This window comes from Salmo salar, chromosome 02, assembly GCF_965601325.2.
Source record: "Salmo salar chromosome 02, fSalSal1, whole genome shotgun sequence".
Taxonomy (NCBI): domain Eukaryota; kingdom Metazoa; phylum Chordata; class Actinopteri; order Salmoniformes; family Salmonidae; genus Salmo; species Salmo salar.
The window spans coordinates 52,314,401-52,337,138 of NC_138292.1; the positions used below are offsets into that span (position 1 = coordinate 52,314,401).

At 43.3% G+C, this 22,738-nt stretch overlaps 1 protein-coding gene across 1 annotated transcript; it reads right to left on the reverse strand.

The window, feature by feature from the left end:
• Nucleotides 1–5,763: 5,763 nt before the first annotated feature.
• LOC123723789 (TOG array regulator of axonemal microtubules protein 1) lies at nucleotides 5,764–14,797 on the reverse strand. Its single transcript, XM_082964466.1, has 6 exons — nucleotides 14,690–14,797; nucleotides 14,211–14,343; nucleotides 13,907–14,012; nucleotides 13,520–13,755; nucleotides 6,762–6,920; nucleotides 5,764–6,012 (listed from the first exon to the last, which is right to left on the reverse strand). Exons 3-6 carry the CDS (start codon nucleotides 13,973–13,975, stop codon nucleotides 5,862–5,864), a joined length of 615 nt encoding a protein of 204 aa, XP_082820592.1. The 5' UTR covers nucleotides 13,976–14,012; nucleotides 14,211–14,343; nucleotides 14,690–14,797; the 3' UTR covers nucleotides 5,764–5,861.
• Between the last annotated feature and the right edge of the window lie 7,941 nt (nucleotides 14,798–22,738).

A 22,738-nucleotide genomic window follows, 5' to 3' on the forward strand; every position in this document is an offset into this window, starting at 1 on the left:
TCGTGATTTTGTCTCACCAGGGGTGATGGTCAGATTCACGTTTATCGTCAAAGGAATGAGCGTTACACCGAGGCCTGTACTCTGGAGCGGGATCAATTTGGAGGTGGACGGTCCGTCGTGGTCTGGGGCGGTGTGTCACAGCATCATATGAATGAGCTTGTTGTCATTGCAGGCAGTCTCAACGCTGTGTATTACAGGGAAGACATCCTCCTCCCTCATGTGGTACACTTCCTGCAGGCTCATCCTGACATGACCCTCCAGCATGACAATGCCACCAGCCATACTGCTCGTTCTGTGCATTATTTCCTACAAGACAGGAATATCAGTGTTCTGCCATGGTTAGCAAAGAGCCCGGATCTCAATCCCATTGAGCACGTCTGGGACCTGTTGGATCGGAGGGTGAGAGCTAGGGCCATTCCCCCCAGAAATGTCCAGGAACTTGCAGGTGCCTTTGTGGAAGAGTGGGGTAACATCTCACAGCAAGAACTGGCAAATCTGGTGCAGTCCATGACGAGGAGATGCACTGCAGTACTTAATGCAGTTGGTGGCCACACCAGATACTGACTGTTACTTTTGATCTTGACCCCCCCTTTGTTCAGGGACACATTATTCCATTTCCATTATTCCATTTCTGTTAGTCACATTTCTGTGGAACTGGTTCAGTTTATGTCTCAGTTGTTGAATCTTATGTTCATACAAATATTTACACATGTTAAGTTTGCTGTAAATAAACGCAGATGACAATAAGAAGACGTTTCTTTTTTTGCTGAGTTTATATATATATATATATATATATATACCGTATACAGTTGAAGTCGGAAGTTTACATACACCTTAGCCAAATACATTTAAACTCAGTTTTTCACAATTCCTGAAATGTAATCCTAGTAAAAATCCCATCTTAGGTTAGTTAGGATCACCACTTTATGTTAAGAATGTGAAATGTCAGAATAATGGAAGAGAGATTGATTTATTTCAGCTTGTATTTCTTTCTTCACATTCCCAGTGGGTCAGAAGTGTACATACACTCAATTAGTATTTGGTAGCATTGCCTTTAAATTGTTTAATTTGGGTCAAACGTTTCGGGTAGCCTTCCACAAGTTTCCCACAATTAGTTTGGTGAATTTTGGCCCATTCCTCCTGACAGAGCTGGTGTAACTGAGTCAGGTTTGTAGGCCTCGTTGCTCGCTCACGCTTTTTCAGTTCTGCCCTATAGGATTGAGGTCAGGGCTTTGTGATGGCCATTCCAACACCTTGACTTTGTTGCCCTTAAACCATTTTGTGTGTGTGTTTTGGAGTGTCAGTGTAGTATGTGTAAGTGTATGGTTAGAGTCCAGTGAGTGTATATCGAGCCTATGGAAGAGAGTCAGTGCAGAAAATAAGAACAAATATGAATAAAATAAGGGGGTCAATGCAAATAGTCCGGGTAACCATTTGATTAACTGTTCAGCAGTGCTATGGCTTAGGGGTAGAAGCTGTTAAGGAGCCTTTTGGCATTCCGGGACCGCTTGCTGTGCAGTAGCAGAGAGAACAGTCTATGACTTAGGTGGCTGGAGCCTTTGACAATTTTTAAGGCCTTCCTCTGACACTGCCTGGTATAGAGCTTGAAGAATATTGAAACGAATAATGGGCAAATGTTGCACAATCCAGGTGTGGAAAGCTCTTAGAGACTTTACCCAGAAAGACTCACAGCTGTAATCGCTGCCAAAGGTGCTTGTACAAAGTATTGACTCAAGGGTGTGAATACTTATGTAAATTAGATATTTCAGTATTAAATGTTCAATACATTTGCAAACATTTCTTAATATATGTTTTCACTTTTTCATTATGGTGTACTGTGTGTAGCTGGGTGAGAGAAAAACATATTTCATCAATTTTGAATTCAGACTGTAACACAACGAAATGTGGAATAAGTCAAGGTGTATGAATACTTTCTGAAGGCACTGTAGACAAGGATGGGGGCTTGGGGTTTTGATGGGAAAGGTCTAGGCTTTACAGGGAAGGACCATGGTTAGCAGGGTTGGCCTTCATTCCATTTCAACTCAATTAACTCAAATGCAGTTCATGAGTTCACTCAGTTCAGGAAACAACAATATCATTGAATTGGATTTTCTACGTTTTCAAATGTCCAATTGCTACATTTGCTGAGCTGAGCCAGACTGGAATGGAATCAGAGTTTTGCAGGCAGATCACCCGTGATACAAGTCAGTATTCGACATCCATCCATGGCTGAGGATGTCAGGATATGACGTGGAAACCGGCCACCAGGGGCAACAGTGAGCGCTGTTACCTTTAAGTAAGTTTTGGTTTTTCTAGGACATTGTGGATGTGGATAAGCATCTGCCTCTGACTCCAAAGGTTTCATGGTTGAATCCAGCGATAGAGTGTCAATTTTGATAGTTTTGTTATAAGCCTATCCCAAACCTTAACCATTTGGAGTTAATGCCTAACCTTAAGATTTCTGAGTTAATGCCTAAACTTAACCCTAACCTTAAAATCCGGAGTTAATCCCTAAATTTAACCTTAAACACTTTGAGATTTAACGTTTGGAACAACTTTGAAATTTGACGTTTGAGAAACATGGATGAACGTCTAACTCTGATGTGAGACTGAGACCTTGCAGAAATGTTGACACTTGCTGATAGATTTGTGGATCCAGGATCACATGTTGGGATGTGGCTCCCTCTTGTGGTACTTTTCCATATAGACTTACCCACACTCCAGGGTTTCGACCAGGGTTTTATGTTAATGTCAGCTCTAAAGACTTATGGTGACGGCATCAACAATCTTTGCATCATTCAAGTCTGTTGCTTTGTGAGAAGGTGTTAAAGTTCACAGATAGCCATTGTTATGTAAAAAACAGCTGAAAAGAACACAGAGCATTGCCTTGGCCCCAAATGAGAGCAGGGATCCATGGGTAAAATACTGGGGTAAATCCTGTATGTAAATGCACCATTAGAAGCTGGATGTAGAAACCAATGGTATAAACTCTGGGTGGTCGTGGTTGTGAGGCACCATCTTTTACTTGAGCATTATTTAGGTCACTGTAAACAAGGGCAACAAAGCCCAAATCCTGTGATAATCAAACAAAACAGAAAATACAACAACCACTGTTGTAATGTGTGGCAGAAAGAAGCATACATTATTTTTGTCCCCACTAGTGACTACCCTTTTCCACTTGTGCTCTAACTAGCTATCCCCCTTTCCCTTTCTTTAAATATTCTCATGAATGGATTTCACATGAATTCTTGGTTATTCCCATCTATGCAAATGGTATGTCTGGCATCTAGTGGTGTTTTGCAGTATGACTGGAGTCCTGTCTATCTCTAACATGCTGACCAGACCAGTTGCAAAATAAATGAACACATACATGTTATTCAATCATTGCACGTGCGCAAGCATCTGCTTAGCCAGGTGCTAAAATAGAACTTGGTTCTATTTGTGACACTGGATGCGCTTCAAGTCCTGTATCTTCCATCTCCTCATTTGTTTTTAGGAGCATATATCAAATCAAATTTCAAATCAAATTTATTTATAAAGCCCTTCTTACATCAGCTGATATCTCAAAGCGCTGTACAGAAACCCAGCCTAAAACCCCAAACAGCAAGCAATGCAGGTGTAGAAGCACGGTGGCTAGGAACAACTCCCTAGAAAGGCCAGAACCTAGGAAGAAACCTAGAGAGGAACCAGGCTATGAGGGGTGGCCAGTCCTCTTCTGGCTGTGCCGGGTGGAGATTATAACAGAACATGGCCAAGATGTTCAAAGATGACCAGCAGGGTCAAATAATAATAATCACAGTGGTTGTCGAGGGTGCAACAGGTCAGAACCTCAGGAGTAAATGTCAGTTGGCTTTTCATAGCCGATCATTCAGAGTATCTCTACCGCTCCTGCTGTCTCTGGAGATTTGAAAACAGCAGGTCTGGGACAGGTAGCACGTCCGGTGAACAGATCAGGGTTCCATAGCCGCAGGCAGAACAGTTGAAACTGGAGCAGCAGCACAGCCAGGTGGACTGGGGACAGAAAGGAGTCATAAGGCAAGGTAGTCCTGAGGCATGGTCCTAGGGCTCAGGTCCTCCGAGAGAGAGAGAAAGAGAGAGAAAGAGAGACAGAGAGAGAGAGAGAAAGAGAAAGTGAGAGAGAAAGAGAAAGAGAGAGAGAAAAAGGGAGAGAGAAAGAGAGAGAGAGAAAGAGAGAGAGAAAGAGAGAGAGAAAGAGAGAAAGAGAGAAAGAGGGAGAAAGAGAGAGAGCGAAAGAGAGAAAGAGAGAGAGAGAAAGAGAGAGAGAGAGAGAGAAAGAAAGAGAAAGAAAGAGAGAGAGAGAAAGAAAGAAAGAATTAGAGAGAGCATACTTAAATTCACACAGGACACCGGATAAGACAGGAGAAATACTCCAGATATAACAGACTGACCCTAGCTCCCCGACACATAAACTACTGCAGCATAAATACTGGAGGCTGAGACAGGAGAGGTCGGGAGACACTGTGGCCCCATCCGACGATACCCCCGGACAGGGCCAAACAGGCAGGATATAACCCTACCCACTTTGCCAAAGCACAGCCCCCACACCACTAGAGGGATTACTTCAACCACCAACTTACCATCCTGAGACAGGGCCGAGTATAGCCCACAAAGATCTCCGCCAAGGCACAACCCAAGGGGGGCACCAACCCAGACAGGAGGATCACGTCAGTGACTCAACCCACTCAAGTGACGCACCCCTCCTCGAGACGGCATGGAAGAGCACCAGTAAGCAAATTGATATAAAACATCCCCACTAAATGTTTTTAAATGCTCACGAATTTCTACAAAATGAGCACAAATTTATTTTAAACATGGCTACAAATTATGAAACGAGCTCACGAATTGTAAAACGTCCACGTACTGTAATATACATCCACTATACTTTTAGTTTTGGATGTTATGATGATATTCCCTGGAGGTCGGGGCCCACAGGGCAGGTGCCCTGCGTGCCCATTCGGTAATCTGGCCCTGATCATGAAATTAAACTACAGGTATTGTTGTTACACATCCTCACACTGTCTTGGAGGATAAAACTGAGACTGTAGCCAGCTTCCATTTTACCTAATTTTATTGTCCAAAGAATGTTCTCATAGTCCAGAAGCATTGGATGAAAATCCACAATGTTGGTGCCATACAGGAGCACTGACCAATCTGCCTCCAAAAGAGGACTGCTGGTTTTGAGGATGGTGTGGAGGTCAGTGGTTGATGATCTGAGCACCCCCTGAGATGGTGAGTATGGTTTCAGTAGACCACTATTGAGCTGGTAGATCAGATAGGAGCTTCGAGGAAAGGTCATTTAGTGCTTTGAATGTGGTTCATATTGCCTTATAGTGAATTCAGGACATGGACAGGGAGTCGATGCAGCTTAAAGATGCATTTACATGGGGGTTTGGATGATAGTGTCAAATTTCTTAGAATGAGCAAAAATATTAGAGTTTGTGGACTGGAGGGGATAATAGTCAAGTTGGGAAATGTGCAAATATTTAGATACAAACATATAGTCAAGTTGGGGATTATTCAGATATTCCTGTTGAAAAAGAGAAAAGACAGAAAGATATAATCTTACAGTATATTAAATTTATCCCATTGGGCCAAAACTGGTTGAATAAACGTTGTTTCCACCTCATTTCAACAACAACAAAAAAATCTGTGATGAAAGTGAATCAATGTGGAAAACACAATTGGATTTTTTTCACCCAACTTTTAACCAACATTTTTGGTTAATTTCACATTAGTTGATTTCCCAAATTTAAATCAAAACTAGACATTGAACTGATGTCTGTGCCCAGTGGGATTGGAGTTCTGTAATCATATCAGCTCATTTGTCATACTTCTTCTAATCATCCAGAGAGAATGTACCTTTCTTTGAGGTTAACCTTTGAGATGACCTCCCTCAAGGATTCTCGCTCTTTCCTCGGAGCGAATTTGTCCCACATTTTAGCAAAGTCGCCATTGGTGGCCACGTTTCTCAAGATATTGCGACCATGATGCCTGTGGACAAAGATATTAATATCATCTTAAACGTGCAACATATCAAATAATTTCTCCTGTCTGTGATTAAAAACAGTAGTCAAACGATGGCAACCTGAGAAAAATTATCCCATCAAAATAAGACATACATTAGGTCGAATTTGCAAGAGGGTCGAGAGCCGTGCGTCCTGCGAAACACAACCCAGCCAAGCCGTACTACTTCTTGACACAAAGCCCGCTTAACCTGGAAGCCAGCTGCACCAATGTGTCGGAGAAAACACCATACACCTGGCGACCGTGTCAGCGTGCATTGGTCACCACAGGAGGTCGCTAGTTGGCGATGGGAGAAGAACATCCTTTGGCTTCGGCTAAGCTTTTGGCTTTTTAACTTTCAAACCCACATGAGTGCCTGGACTTGGATTTTCCTATGCCACGTAGCACTTATTTGCGTTTATAATTTTTCCTATTTGTTTTCAATTACTATTCCCCTCCAAGAGAACCTGTGGTTGTTTTGGAATACCTAAAATCCGCAATTCAATCCATGACACCCTTTAGCATAGATGCTGTAGACAGCCGACAATGTGGCTTTTAAAGGCAATTTCAATTTGTATTCGTGGTAAATGCTGCAGATGTCGACTCAAGAGTAAATTACCTTTACAAGCTGCATTGTCGGCGATCTAGTGCTATAGCGAGACATGGATTGAATCACGGCCTAAATTAAGGCCGGCCATTATGTTTAAGCAAGCTACTTTACAGGAGGAACATCCCACCTGACTTCCTGTGCAGGGTCCACAGCCAGTTTACTGACGGCAATCAAGAAACGGTCAGTGAGGTCTTTCTTCCCCGACAGGAGACGAGCCATCCCCATGACCTCAGCCAGTCTCTCCAGGTGCTGAGCAGTGCAGCTCCTCACCGCAGCGTTACGGTGGCTGAGGAAGGAAAAACAGAGCACATCAGTTACATGTCATAGAGATACATGAGTTAGGAGACGAATGATAATGGATTGTATTGATGAAGTCTCATCGATGGATCAAAATGTTCAGTAAGACTATATATTAAAGTCCCTTAATATACCATTTATAAACTCTTTGTGAAGAGTTCAATTACCATTTATTAATCATTATTCCTACATTTGTAAATGTCAATGAGAAATCTATAAATAGTTATTTACACATTTATAAACGCTATTTTAAATGATTTGTTCATGATTTATCAGATAATTAATAAGGTATTTGATCATAGTGCCTTGTATATGATTTCATAATGTTAAATACCTTCTTGCTAGTCAATGTCAACTCATTGCCTATAAATAAATATACATATTTATAAATGTATTTATATTCCAGCCCAGGCGCAATTTCGATTTTGGTCACTAGATGGCAGCAGTGTCAGTGCAAAGTCTTAGACTGATCCAATGAACCATTGTATATCTGTTCAAAATGTTGTATCAAGACTGCCCAAATGTGCCTAATTGGTTTATCAATACATTGTGCACTCTTCTCAAACAAATAGATTGATATTCTTTCACTGTAATACCTACTGTAAATTGGACAGTGCAGTTAAATTAACAAGAATTTAAGCTTTCTGCCCATATCTGTCCTGGGAAATGTTTTTGTTACTTACAACCTCATGCTAATCACATTTGCCTACATTAGCTCAACAGTCCCGCGGGGGGGACACTGATCCCGTAGAGGTTTAATATCATAATGTTTCTTAAGACCTGCCTAAATGAAAACATGTGAATATTTGTGATGGTGTATATTAAATTGATTGACTTTGTAGTGTGGTAGTATTTGATATATAACTATTTATACATTTACGCTATAAAGATACTTAAAATATGCAAGCAAGCATTAGGCAATGAGTTGACATTGACTAGCAAGAATTGGACTGAGAGTGGAAAGGTATTTAACATTATGAAATCATATACAAGGCATTAACAAACATTACAATGCAATACCTTATGCATGATCAGAGAGGGAGAGAAGTCATAGCCTGAAAGGCCATGCCCCAAGAGTCGCTGGGGTGGAGAGAGAGAGAGCGTATCTCACTAGCGCAGGTCAGGAACAAAGAAAAAGAGAGAGACAATGAATCTAAGACTCTTAAAAGCCTCTGAGGTGTTAAAATAAAACAATGTGAGTTGTTAACCAATATGCTACTATAAAAGTGAACTTCCAATCAGATATCAGACCTACAGATGTAAACACAACTGAAACTCTGCTACCCAGAGTGGTAACGAGAGGGTTGGCGAGATAATTGAAATTATAAACCGGATGGTTCGAGCCCTGAATGCTGATTGGCTGAAAGCTGTGGCGTATAACCTACCATTTGGTTTTGAAATATTGAAACCAAACCATATGATTTGAATGAAGTATTTAAGTAAACAACAGGAAAAGGTGACTGTAAGAAGCACTCATAATTTCAAATAGGCTACATGTCGTATTAAACAGCATATAAACACTAAATAGGTCAGGAGTCAGACATGTAGCCTAATATGAAATGTATTTGTAGTAGAATTAAAATGGTTATTCCATCAAACTTCTAATTATTAGAATAGTACACAACGCAGAACAGAACAACCAGGTTCAGGGCCAAAGCCCGCGAACAGGAATATTCCAAGTTCAGACAGAAGGGGGAGTCAGATCACTTTGATCGCCAGGAACTTTACTTTTGGTGTCCATTTTTAATTGTTGCGCTACTGGTGCTGCCTGTTGATGTTAGGTAGGCAGTTACAGTAGCTGAATGATGTTAACATCTTCGGGTTTTGTTTCATTAAATATATTTTATTTCATCTGGGTGCTTGCTTCACCTACTAACACCCTGGTACTATCCGTAGCTGCCGTTCTCCTCAGTCCGAGAAAACACTGAGAAAGGTGTGTCTTGCAGATTACTCCTTTGCAGAAGTCCATAACGTGAAATAAATAAAACATCCCAAGGTTAATGCTGTAGATATTGTTATAAGGGAATGTGAGACTTTAGAAACATGTAACGTTCAGAGTTTTATTGTTGTTATTAATATAGTTTACAGAGTGCTAAAAGTGCTGCTGTTGCTAGCTAGCTAGCATGCCTTTCTGTGATGCAGACGGTTAGCTGAGCTGGTGCGGGCGTTGCATTATGGGAGATGTAGTTTGGTCCTCTAAGGTCTGAATGGGATAGAGGCGATTTCACGTTGTAACTTGTTTGTGCTGCAGTGTTTTTTGTAAATTAGTTGTTTTATTTTGGTACTGTCAACACTATGGCGCACACGCGCAGCCAGTTTGGGTTCCGTGTAAGCTCAGCATTTACACAACATTTTGTTGTATTAAATCGTTATAGTCTATAAATTGCACATACATGCTGATTGACTTACTTGGAATTAAATACAAATTAAATGAAAAATGCCTCATTAGGCTCAGTCTACAGTGCCTTTGAATTTATTTTTAGAAACATGAGTTTGGCCAGAGTCTGTAGCTTTAGGCTCATGTGATTGTGCCTGGAGAGCAGGCCAGCCGCAGAGAATACGCTCTCAGCTCTTGCAGAGCCACTTGGGATGCTAAACACCGTTTGGGCCACTAATGCCAGGCTGGGCAGGGATGCATAGTTATTTTATTTTGTTCTGTAGGTAGGCCTAAAGGATTTTAGTTGAAATATCTCTATGAAAACAGAACGCTCCTTGAAAGACGTAATAGAGTTAACATGCCCTCAATGATGGCCTAATGTATAGATAATAGAAGGAAAATTAACTGAACTTTTTAGAGATTATTTTTTGTTCATAAATAATGTGCTAAAATGACACACTTAGCTAGCTACCCACCTCGTTCCTTTCTGTTAGCATGTACACGTAGTAAGTACATGCTTTCGGGATACCTGTCTTTTCATTCTTTAGTTGTGGACACTACATAACCACACTCCGTCTCTTGCTCTTGGTCCTCATCTTTGTAAGTCACCTTGATTTTTCACCTGTGTGTTTTATCAGCTTCTTTATGAAGATATTTAGAATATTAGATGACAGTAGCTAAAGCAAGGTGCTATAGCAGCACACAAGTAGACTACAAATGCATGCTGGGCCGGGCATGCCTTGAGCTTGTAAAATGAGTGCTACTGGAGCACTACTGGAGCGAAATTGAAGGGGGCGAGAAAGCCGAAGCCCCAGCCTCTGGGAAACTTGCTCCACGATCCAGTCAAATAGGGCAAGCTCCACTCCTCACTCTGCTCACATACTCAGGCATGGCCACACCCTAAGTGGGACTGACTGTGCAGCTATCTGTATCTCAGTCAGACTTATCGCTTTGGAGCCTATTTGTGCTCTGTTCTAACAAATCTCAGCCTAAAACCCAGCCTAAAACCCCAAACAGCAAGCAATGCAGGTGTAGAAGCATGGTGGCTAGGAAAAACTCCCTAGAAAGGCCAAAACCTAGGAAGAAACCTAGAGAGGAACCAGGCTATGAGGGGTGGCCAGTCCTCTTCTGGCTGTGCCGGGTGGAGATTATAACAGCACATGGCCTAGATGTTCAAATGTTCATAAATCCACTTCAATCAGTATAAATGAAGGGGAGGTGACAGGTTTAATAAGGATTTTTAAGTTTTGAGACAATATGGACATGGATTGTGTATGTGTGCCATTCAGAGGGTGAATGGGCAAGACAATATTTAAGTGCCTTTGAACGGGGGGCTAGGGTCATTCTGTTATATCCGGTGTAATTCTCCTGTCTTTTCTGGTGTCCTGTGTGATGTTATATATGCTCCCTCTAATTCTCTCATCTTTCTCTCTCTCTCTCCTCTCGGAGGACCTGAGCCCTAGGACCATGCCTCAGGACCATCTGGCCTGACGACTCCTGAATGTCCCCGTCCCTAGTCCATCTGGTCGTGCTGCTGACCCCGTTTCTGCTGTTCTGTCTGCGGCCATAGAACCCTGACATGTTCACCAGACCCCCCCGCACCCCCTATGTTTGGTATACTCAGTGTATATTGCCAGTACTAAAGAATTTCATCCCTATTCGAATCAAATGTGAGAACATGTTTGCCTTTTTTGATCAAATCATTAATACGAGTCGATTACCATAATTCAAAAATGTAGATTGCTTGCATATTCGCCATCACATAGGCCACATGTTCGTTATATATGTTAATTTTAACTTTTTTTAACTAGTCAGTTAAGTCAGTTAAGAACAAATTCTTATTTTAAATGATGGCCTAGGAACAGTGGGTTAACTACCTTGTTCAGGGGCAGAACAACAGATTTTTACCTTGTCAGCTCGGGGATTCGATCTTGCAATCTTTCAGTTACAAGTCCAAACCGCTAACCACTAGGCTACCTGCTGCCCCAATAGAATAATAGAATAGAATAAACTCAAATTTAGTCCAAAGTATCTGTAAGATATATCACATCGGGGTCACCATTTACTGTAGTGTCGAATTACAGGAAATTAACTTTAATATGCACATGTTTCTCTCCGCAGTCAAGCCATAATTGTTGGGAACCCGCTTGGTGGGGGGGCCTTCCAACCAAATCTCCCCAAGAGGCTAAAGAGGCTAGAGCCGGCCCTGCTCTGGAGCATCACTTTCATATAAAGTGTTAACAAATGTTCTCGTGTAGAGATGATACACATCCACTGCAAATTAGGTCCGGGACGATACCAGTATCCAAAACACGAAGTGGATAAAAGTTCTTTAGGAAAACAGACGTAATGTTGGAAACAAATATCATTATGTTGTCATCCTGAGTAATATTTATTTATTTTCCAAGCTGTATCAGACAATATTTTACATACAGCAGGTTTTTAAAGGACCAAAGAGTGAGATCTGCTATGCGTTTTCATTTTTGCCATTGAAAATATATTGCAATACTGGTACTGTCCTGGCCCTAATACAAATTTTCAATCTGTCACTGGCCCAGGCGGTTGTTCCTACGTGCTTCAAGACCGCAACCATTGTGCCAGTGCCGCAGCAGTCGACCGCATCAAGCCCGAATGACCTCCGACCTGTTGCACTCACCCCCACGATCATGAAGTGCTTCGAAAGACTGGTTTTGGCCTACCTTCACTCCTGCCTCCCTCCAACACTGGATCCCCACCAGTTTGCCTACCGACCGAACAGGTCTGCAGAGGACGCCATCTTCACAGCTTTACACTCTTCCATGACAAAACCAACACCTATGTGAGAATGCTGTTCATAGACTTTAGCTCAGCATTCAATACGGTCATTCCCTCTAGGCTGGTCACCAAACTCCATGACCTAGGGATCAGCCCCTCTCTCTGTAACTGGACTTTGGACTTCCTGACCAACAGACCCCAGTCTGTCAGGTTAGACGACTTCACCACCTCAACCCTGAACCTGAACACTGGTGTGCCGAGCCTCTTCCTGTACTCCCTCTTCACCTACGACTGAGTTTCTGTACACGGTATCAACACCATCGTCAAGTTCGCAGACGAAACCACGGTGGTAGGTCTGATCAGTGACAATGACGAGCCAGCCTACAGGGAGGAGGTCAAGCACCTGGCTGCATGGTGCGCTGACAACAACCTGGCCCTCAATGCAAAGAAAACCAAGGAGCTCATAGTGGATTAACAGGAAGTCTAAAAGCCGCAGCCACGCCCCAGTTCTCATTGATGGCACTGAAGTGGAGCGTGTGCCCAGCTTCAAATTCCTGGGTGTCTACATCTCCGATGACCTCTCCTGGACCCGCAACACCTCAACCCTAGTCAAGAAGGCGCAGCAGCGCCTGTACTTTTTGAGGAGGCTGAAGAAGGCCTGCCTGTCCCCCAAGATCCTGGTGAAATTTTACCACTGCACGGTCGAGAGCAATCTGACTAACTGCGCCACAGTGTGGTTTGGCGGGTGCTCCGTGGCTGACCGGAAGGCCCTGCAACGGGTGGTGAAAACCACCCACCACATCACTGGTGCCCAGCTCTCTGCCATCGGAGACCTCCAGCGCATCAGGGACCCTTCACATCCATGCCACAAACAAAAGGTACTGCCTCTCAGGGACCTTGTTGCACTACTCTCTTTGTCCATTTCACAGTACTACTGGACTCTGACATTGCTTTGCAAAATCTGATTAAGGACATAATTCAGTTGTACATGTACATGTCTACCTCGGTAACCTCATTGCTGCTCTCCCTGCATTTCAGTTGCATGCCTCCTTGCACTTTCAATTTGCCTTCATTGCACATTTAGACTTGCCATTTGCCTTCATTGCACATTTATACATCCCACTTAATAACGTACTTAGTTATTTTACTTTTTACTACATTTTCTGCACTCTTTTATTTGCACTTCTGGTCAGATACTAACTGCATTTCGTTGTACTTGTTCAATGACAATAAAGTTGATTCTAATCTAATGTGTGGTATACTTAAGCGAGCAGTGACCATTTTGCACCAGAAAGTTCACTACATATCAATTATCTATTGCATTGTCACATCAGGTCCGTTTGGAGTGAATCCTAACTTCCATTCGAGTCAACCTTTCAATGTGAGACAAAGTGAACATTTGTGGAAGTCCGGATCTACCCCTTAGTGAGTGTTAATTGACCCCTCTCCCTCTTTACCTCAGCCCACCGACCAGCAGGGCATTCATGACACGGGTAGGGGTGCAGCTCTGCACCATGTGACCCAGGGCAAAGTTGGCGGCCTGCCGGATGAAGTTGTTGGCCTCGCTGGCTTTGTGCAGCAGCACGTGTGCCGTCCCCTCCACCTCACTGTCCATGGCCCTCTGGAGGTGAACGTACATGTCACCCAGTGTGGCCATGGCAGCACAGGACACTGCAGAGCGCAGGTTCTTCACCTGAATCATAATAACACGCACAGGACCAGCTATTAATGTTGAGCAGTACAACCCACGAACATCAGAAACATGACACAATCATTTGACTTGTTCTCCAAATGTAGCAGATTTGTGCAGATGAATGAATAGGGCAGTGAATGAATAGAGCTACCTCATTTATAATGGCAAGGCAGATATCATGGAGTTTAGGCATCAGTATGTCCATGTGGTTCTGAGCCATCACACGGAGAGAGGTCAAGCCCTCGATCTTCTTCTCCCTGCAAGTCAGTGAAAGAAACGTAAGCAATTTCCACAACATTTTCCAAAAACATTATAAAGATGTTCATCAATTAGGACTCTGGTCTCTTAATTTCAGAAGTTTCTACGCTCTGTAGCTCAAATCTACATTTCCAAGGACACTACACTGTGCTTCCTTTAGCCTAGCTCCATTGGTCTTGTCTACAGTGAATGCTCACCAGTCATCAGAGGCAGAGTGGAGCAGCTTGAAGGTCTTAGTCAGGGCCTGCTCTGGGTTGGACAGGGGCTGCAATCTGGCCTGGTCCTGACTTTTCTTTATTTGGCCCTTTGGCTCACTGGCTGCCTTCTTGTCTATGGGTTGACAGCAGACATCTATCTCTCTGTGAACTGTATGTATGTATTTATGCATTTACTCATTTCCATATCTGTTTGTAGCTTTTAACACTAGAACATCTTAGTTCATTATGATATCATTTTAAATTTAGCACACATTTTTTGGTGCTCACCCTGCTCAGAAGCAGGGTCTAATTCGCCTTGAGCAAAGGTTATCTCACTGTGCAACAGGCAAAGCAAGTGTGGAAAAATGTCTTAGCCCTGGGCTAAAGCCATTTGTGTCCCTTCCCTTCCTACTATCAGTCTACCTAGCTTCATCTCCCTGTCTAATTTAAATTAGTGTGAGTACATGAGAGGGACTGACCTGAGCCGGTGTCAGCCTTTTGCAGGCTAAGGAACCTTGTAGGCCGAGGCAGTTTGCTCCTGGGCTTGGTAGGGGGGGGGAGCAGGCCTGGGTGGGCTGTCACGCGACTTTACCGGGGTCCCAACATCCAAGTAGTCACGGAGCTCCGCAGGGGTGTTCATATCCACTGAGCTCAGGCTTCCCAGAGAGCTGGTGGCTATTTCCCCCATGGACATGGCCGAGCCAAAACTTCTCCTGCCCATGGCCTTCACCTCATGTACCACCTTTGGCGTAGACCAGAAAAGAATGCTCCCATCATAGAAATGCATATAGAACTAGTATATACATAAACTAATACACAGAGATCCTTAATTCTAGGATCTATTCTATCATGCCGTCAAAGAGAGTATCCTTTCTAACCTGTACCCCCGCACACTGTACCCCCTCAACTAACCTGTACCCCCGCACACTGACTCGGTACCGATACCCCCTGTATATAGCCTCGTTATTGTTATGTCATTGTGTTACTTTTATTATTATTATTATTATTGTTTACATTAGTTTATTTGTTAAATATTTTCCTAACTCTTCTTGAACTGCACTGTTGGTTTCACAGTATGGTCTACACTTGTGTTTTCACAAATTTTCACATTTACAATAAATTGAAAGTCCATCCTACCTTCCAGGCCTCCTCCTTCAGGTGAGCCTCGATGTCCCTCACCTCCTCCATCAGGTCAATGGGTCCGTTGTTGTCAGCACAGCCCTGGTCCAACTGGACTTTCAGGGCTTTGACTCCCCGCCTGCCCTTCTTCTTCTTGCCCCTCTTGGAGGGAGCTCCAGTGGGAGGGACGGGAACAGGCCGCACGCTACTGCTGCTGAATGACTTATTTACCTGGATGGACTCCAGAGAGTGAGATCCGGGTCGAACTTGGGCTCCGTCCACCCCCACCACGTTCTTCAGTGGGGCCAGAGCTATGTGTTCAAGCCATCGTGGCAAAGGCCTCGGTGGAGCTTTCGGCCGCGGAATGCACTGAATAGAGGGGACGAAGTGGTGCGCGAAGGTGCTGCCAACCCCGATGAGAGCAGTCCGGACATAATTCTCATGGATAGCACTTATCTTTCTTTGCTTTCCTTCCATGGCCTCTCTCTCAGCTCTCTGCATCTGCAGAAGTCTGGCATCACTGATGAAGCCCCGATGGCCCTCTGGGATTGGGTAGCTCTCCTGATAGCCCTGGATCAAAATGGTATAGTATGAAATGAATAGCAGAAGTGAAGTAGTCAAAATAGTTTCTACAGTGTGTCATATAAAGCTTTTAAGCTAAAGATGTTATGGATGTAGGCCTACTGTATGTCTATGAAACCACAAAATAAACACAGTGATATTTTTGAAAAACGTTTGAAATACTGATGAGCCTTACAAAACTTGAAAACCTGTCCTGGTCATCCTGTTGGTTTAAAGCCATGTTTTGCTTCCTCAAGTTTTCAATGACGCTCCTCATCTGAGAGTTCTCCTTCTGGAGTTTGTCAAACTCACTTGATTTTCTTCCTCGATAAGCCATTGATAATAAATGTTAACACTCTCAAAATAAGAACTTAACCTATCTCTGTGAGAGAACTATCATGAAATGTTGCTTGTCAGATGGAACCAGCAATGATATCATGGCAAGGATTCCGTTACATTGTGATGTCATAATGGGGTCTGTTGACAGCACTGAGCACATCAGCACATGGTGAACATTCATGAAAGCTTTTTGATTCCCATATAAAATCATAAATGTGTGATGAATTTGTAAATATATATATATATATATATATATAAACTCAGCAAAAAATAAACGTCCCTTTTTTTAGGACACTGTCTTCCACAGATAATTCGTAAAAATCCATGTAACTTCACAGATCTTCATTGTAAAGGGTTTAAACACTGTTTCCCATGCTTGTTCAATGAACCATAAACAATTATTGAACATGCACCTGTGGAACAGTCATTAAGACACTAACAGCTTACAGACGGTAGGCAATTAAGGTCACAGTTATGAAAACTTAGGACACCAAACAGGCCTTTCTACTGACTCTGAAAAACACCAAAAGAAAGATGCCCAGGGTCCCTGCTCATCTGCGTGAACGTGCCTTAGGCATGCTGCAAGGAGGCATGAGGACTGCAGATGTGGCCAGGGCAATAAATTGCAATGTCCGTACTGTGAGACGCCTAAGACAGCGCAACAAGGAGACAGGACGGACAGCTGATCATACTCGCAGTGGCAGACCACGTGTAACAACACCTGCACAGGATCGGTACATGCAAACATCACACCTGCGGGACAGGTACAGGATGGCAACAACAACTGCCCGAGTTACACCAGGAACGCACAATCCCTCTATCAGTGCTCAGACTGTCCGCAATAGGCTGTGAGAGGCTGGACTGAGGGCTTGAAGGCCTGTTGTAAGGCAGGTCCTCACCAGACATCACCGGCAACAGCGTCGCCTATGGGCACAAACCCACCGTCGCTGGACCAGACAGGACTGCCAAAAAGTGCTCTTCATTGACGAGTCGTGATTTTGTCTCACCAGGGGTGATGGTCAGATTCACGTTTATCGTCGAAGGAATGAGCGTTACACCGCGGCCTGTACTCTGTAGCGGGATCAATTTGGAGGTGGACGGTCCGTCGTGGTCTGGGGCGGTGTGTCACAGCATCATATGACTGAGCTTGTTGTCATTGCAGGCAGTCTCAACGCTGTGTATTACAGGGAAGACATCCTCCTCCCTCATGTGGTACACTTCCTGCAGGCTCATCCTGACATGACCCTCCAGCGTGACAATGCCACCAGCCATACTGCTCATTCTGTGCATTATTTCCTACAAGACAGGAATATCAGTGTTCTGCCATGGTTAGCAAAGAGCCCGGATCTCAATCCCATTGAGCACGTCTGGGACCTGTTGGATCGGAGGGTGAGAGCTAGGGCCATTCCCCCCAGAAATGTCCGGGAACTTGCAGGTGCCTTGGTGGAAGAGTGGGGTAACATCTCACAGCAAGAACAGGCAAATCTGGTGCAGTCCATGACGAGGAGATGCACTGCAGTTCAAGTTCAGTCTGCCATCAAGTCGAAACGGTCCTATGGCAATATGTTTTCACCGTGGTGACGGAAAAGGGATATGGCTTGAAAACGTATCTCAATCCAGGGATGGAAGGTATCACTGTACTCCTAACTGTCCCATTATCCAAGCCTCGAAATCGAGAAGATTGAAATACTGCTAGTTTTTAATTAACTGCCTTTTTCATCAGCATGCTAGGTTATTCCACAACACTTCTGGCAGCAACTCACCCCAACGCTAGACGTCACATTTTAATGGAATCACATATTTTTGTTATGTCTTAAACTTCCTTGTGTTGTGTACTTCTTATTTTACCATTACGTTATTTCGATTATTTTTAGCCATTGGTGGAGAGTTACTATCTACTGATGTGTGCTAGCCTTTGGGGAGTAACAAGTCATTTATATACATTTATAAAGTATATATAGTGAACACTTTAGATTAGGGGGTATTAGTGAGGCACTGAGGTATTAGTAAGTGCATGTACTCACATTCATTAATAAATACACCATTCGTGACATTTATAAATACATTTATAAATATGTATGTATGTAAATGGTGAGTCAATGGTGAGTCAAACCATTAATCAACCATTAACAAATGCCTTGACAATAACTCCTTTTTAACTAGTTTATAGTACATTAGTAGTACATTATTAACCATTTACAAATTGTGAACATACTATGATCAAACACCTTATTAATTAGCTGATAAATCATGAACAAATCATTTAAAATAGCGTTTATAAATGTGTAAATAACAATTTATAGATTTCTTATTGACATTTACAAATGTAGGAATAATGATTAATAAATGGTAAGTAAACTCTTTCCAAACAGTTTAGAAATGGTATATTAAGGGACCTTAATATAAAGTCCTACTGAACATTTTGATCCATCGATGAGACTTCATCAATACAATCCATTATCATTCGTCTCCTAACTCATGTATCTCTATGACATGTAACTGATGTGCTCTGTTTTTCCTTCCTCAGCCACCGTAACGCAGCGGTGAGGAGCTGCACTGCTCAGCACCTGGAGAGACTGGCTGAGGTCATGGGGATGGCTCGTCTCCTGTCGGGGAAGAAAGACCTCACTGACCGTTTCTTGATTGCTGTCAGTAAACTGGCTGTGGACCCTGCACAGGAAGTCAGGTGGGATGTTCCTCCTGTAAAGTAGCTTGCTTAAACATAATGGCCGGCCTTAACTTAGGCCGTGATTCAATCCATGGCTCGCTATAGCACTAGATCGCCGACAATGCAGTTTTTAAAGGTAATTTAAAAACTGCATAGATGCTGTCTACAGCGTAGATGCTGTCTACAGCATCTATGCTAAAGGGTGTCATGGATTGAATTGCGGATTTTAGGTATTCCAAAACAACCACAGGTTCTCTTGGAGAGGAATAGTAATTGAAAACAAATAGGAAAAATTATAAACACAAATAAGAGCAACGTGGCATAGGAAAATCCAAGTCCAGGCACTCATGTGGGTTTGAAAGTTAAAAAGCCAAAAGCTTAGCTGAAGCCAAAGGCCAGCAGGGATGTTCTTCTCCCATCGCCAACTAGCGACCTCCTGTGGTGGGCAGGGTGCAATGCACGCTGACACGATCGCCAGGTGTATGGTGTTCCCTCTGACACATTGGCGCAGCTGGCTTCCAGGTTAATCGGGCATTGTGTCAAGATGCAGTGCGGCTTGGCTGGGTTGTGTTTCGGAGGACGCACGGCTCTCGACCTTCGCCTCTCCAGAGTCCTTACAGGAGTTGCAGTGATTGGACAGAGATTGTAACTACCAATTGGATACCACGAAATTGGGGTAACAATTCAAGATGTAAATGAGTCCAAATAGTCAGTACATGATTCAGTTTCCTTCCTTCTGTTTGGTGCCTAATGAAGACAACCCTACTTGATCACAATGGTCGGCCTGAGCCAAGCGCTGTGCAGATTCGCTAAGATTTTCATAATAACGAACGGTTAATACCCAGTTGTTAGATAGTTGAGATGATTTGTAGATCAGGTAATGCGGTGCATTACTCAAACCGACCCTCTTGCAAATTCTACCTAATATATGTCTTATTTTGATGGGATATTTTTTCTCTGGTTGCCATCAATTGATTACTGTTTTTAATCACAGACAGCAGAAATGATTTGATATGTTGCACGTTTAAGATGATATTAAAATCTTTGTCCACAGGCATCATAGTCGCAATATCTTGAGAAACGTGGCCACCAATGGCGACTTTGCTAAAATGTGGGACAAATTCACTCCGAGGAAAGAGCGAGAATTCTTGAGGGAGGTCATCTCAAAGGTTAACCTCAAAGAAAGGTACATTCTCTCTGGATGATTAGAAGAAGTATGACAAATGAGCTGATATGATTACAGAACTCCAATCCCACTGGGCACAGACATCAGTTCAATGTCTAGTTTTGATTTAAATTTGGGAAATCAACCAATGTGAAATTAACCAAAAATGTTGGTTAAAAGTTGGGTGAAAAAAATCCAATTGTGTTTTCCACATTGATTCACCGTCATCACAGATTTTTTGGATTGTTGAAATGAGGTGGAAACAACGTTTATTCAACCAGTTTTGGCCCAATGGGATGAATTTAATATACTGTAATATTATATCTTTCTGTCTTTTCTCTTTTTCAACAGGAATATCTGAATAATCCCCAACTTGACTATATGTTTGTATCTAAATATTTGCACATTTCCCAACTTGACTATTATCCCCTCCAGTCCCCAAACTCCAATATTTTCGCTCATTCTAAGAAATTTGACACTATCATCCAAACCCCCATGTAAATGCATCTTTAAGCTGCATCGACTCCCTGTCCAAGTCCTGAATTCACTATAAGGCAATATGAACCACATTCAAAGCACTAAATGACCTTTCCTCAAAGCTCCTATCTGATCTACCAGCTCAATAGTGGTCTACTGAAACCATACTCACCATCTCAGGGGGTGCTCAGATCATCAACCACTGACCTCCACACCATCCTCAAAACCAGCAGTCCTCTTTTGGAGGCAGATTGGTCAGTGCTCCTGTATGGCACCAACATTGTGGATTTTCATCCAATGCTTCTGGACTATGAGAACATTCTTTGGACAATAAAATTAGGTAAGCTGGCTACAGTCTCAGTTTTATCCTCCAAGACAGTGTGAGGATGTGTAACAACAATACCTGTAGTTTAATTTCATGATCAGGGCCAGATTACCGAATGGGCACGCAGGGCACCTGCCCTGTGGGCCCCGACCTCCAGGGAATATCATCATAACATCCAAAACTAAAAGTATAGTGGATGTATATTACAGTACGTGGACGTTTTACAATTCGTGAGCTCGTTTCATAATTTGTAGCCATGTTTAATATAAATTTGTGCTCATTTTGTAGAAATTTGCGAGCATTTAAAAACATTTAGTGGGGATGTTTTTTTATCAATTTGCTTACTGGTGCTCTTCCATGCATTCTCGAGGAGGGGTGCGTCACTTGAGTGGGTTGAGTCACTGACGTGATCTTCCTGTCTGGGTTGGTGCCCCCCCTTGGGTTGTGCCGTGGCTTAGATCTTTGTGGGCTATACTCGGCCCTGTCTCAGGATGGTAAGTTGGTGGTTGAAGATATCCCTCTAGTGGTGTGGGGGCTGTGCTTTGGCAAAGTGGGTAGGGTTATATCCTGCCTGTTTGGCCCTGTCCGGGGGTATCGTCGGATGGGGCCACAGTGTCTCCCAACCTCTCCTGTCTCAGCCTCCAGTATTTATGCTGCAGTAGTTTATGTGTCGGGGAGCTAGGGTCAGTCTGTTATATCTGGAGTATTTCTCCTGTCTTATTCGGTGTCCTGTGTGAATTTAAGTATGCTCTCTCTAATTCTCTCTCTCTCTCTCTCTCTCTCTCTCTCTCTCTCTCTCTCTCTCTCTCTCTCTCTCTCGGAGGACCTGAGCCCTAGGACCATGCCTCAGGACTACCTGGCCTGATGACTCCTTGCTGTCCCCAGTCCACCTGGCTGTGCTGCTGCTCCAGTTTCAACTGTTCTGCCTGCGGCTATGGAACCCTGACCTGTTCATCGGACGTGCTACCTGTCCCAGACCTGCTGTTTTCAACTCTCCAGAGACAGCAGGAGCAGTAGAGATACTCTGAATGATCGGCTATGAAAAGCCAACTGACATTTACTCCTGAGGTTCTGACCTGTTGCACCCTTGACAACCACTGTGATTATTATTATTTGACCCTGCTGGTCATCTATGAACATTTGAACATCTTGGCCATGTTCTGTTATAATCTCCACCCGGCACAGCCAAAAGAGGACTGGCCTCCCCTCATAGCCTGGTTCCTCTCTAGGTTTCTTCCTAGGTTCTGGCCTTTCTAGGGAGTTGTTCCTAGCCACCGTGCTTCTACACCTGCATTGCTTGCTGTTTGGGGTTTTAGGCTGGGTTTCTGTACAGCACTTTGAGATATCAGCTGATGTAAGAAGGGCTTTATAATTTGATTTGAATTTTGATTTGATATATGCTCCTAAAAACCAATGAGGAGATGGAAGATACAGGACTTGCCCGCCGTCCAGTGTCACAAATAGAACCAAGTTCTATTTTAGCACCTGGCTAAGCAGATGCTCAGTGTGGGTGCAATGATTGAATAACATGTATGTGTACATGTTTTTTGCAACGCTTGCGCACGCGACACGTCTGGTCTGGTCAGCATGTTACAAAGATAGACAGGACTCCAGTCATGTCATACTGCAAAACACCACTAGATGCCGGACATACTATTTGCATAGATGGGAATAACCAAGAATTCATGTGAAATCCATTCATGAGAATATTTAAAGAAAGGGAAAGGGGGATAGCTAGTTAGAGCACAAGTGGAAAAGCGTAGTCACTGGTGGGGACAAAAATAATGTTTGCTTCTTTCCGCCACACATTACAACAGTGGTTGTTGTATTTTCTGTTCTCTTTGATTATCACTGGATTTAGGCTTTGTTGCCCT

What these genes read in the sequence shown, in the direction of transcription:
- LOC123723789 (XM_082964466.1), bottom strand. Translation starts at nt 13,975, where the DNA reads ATGGCTCAGAACCACATGGACATACTGATGCCTAAACTCCATGATATC. An exon ending in CTGCTGGTCGGTGGGCTGAG is followed by an intron (nt 6,921 to 13,519) that starts GTAAAGAGGGAG and finishes TTCCTTCCTCAG; the next exon opens with CCACCGTAACGCTGCGGTGA. An exon ending in GACCCTGCACAGGAAGTCAG is followed by an intron (nt 6,013 to 6,761) that starts GTGGGATGTTCC and finishes CTTTGTCCACAG; the next exon opens with GCATCATGGTCGCAATATCT.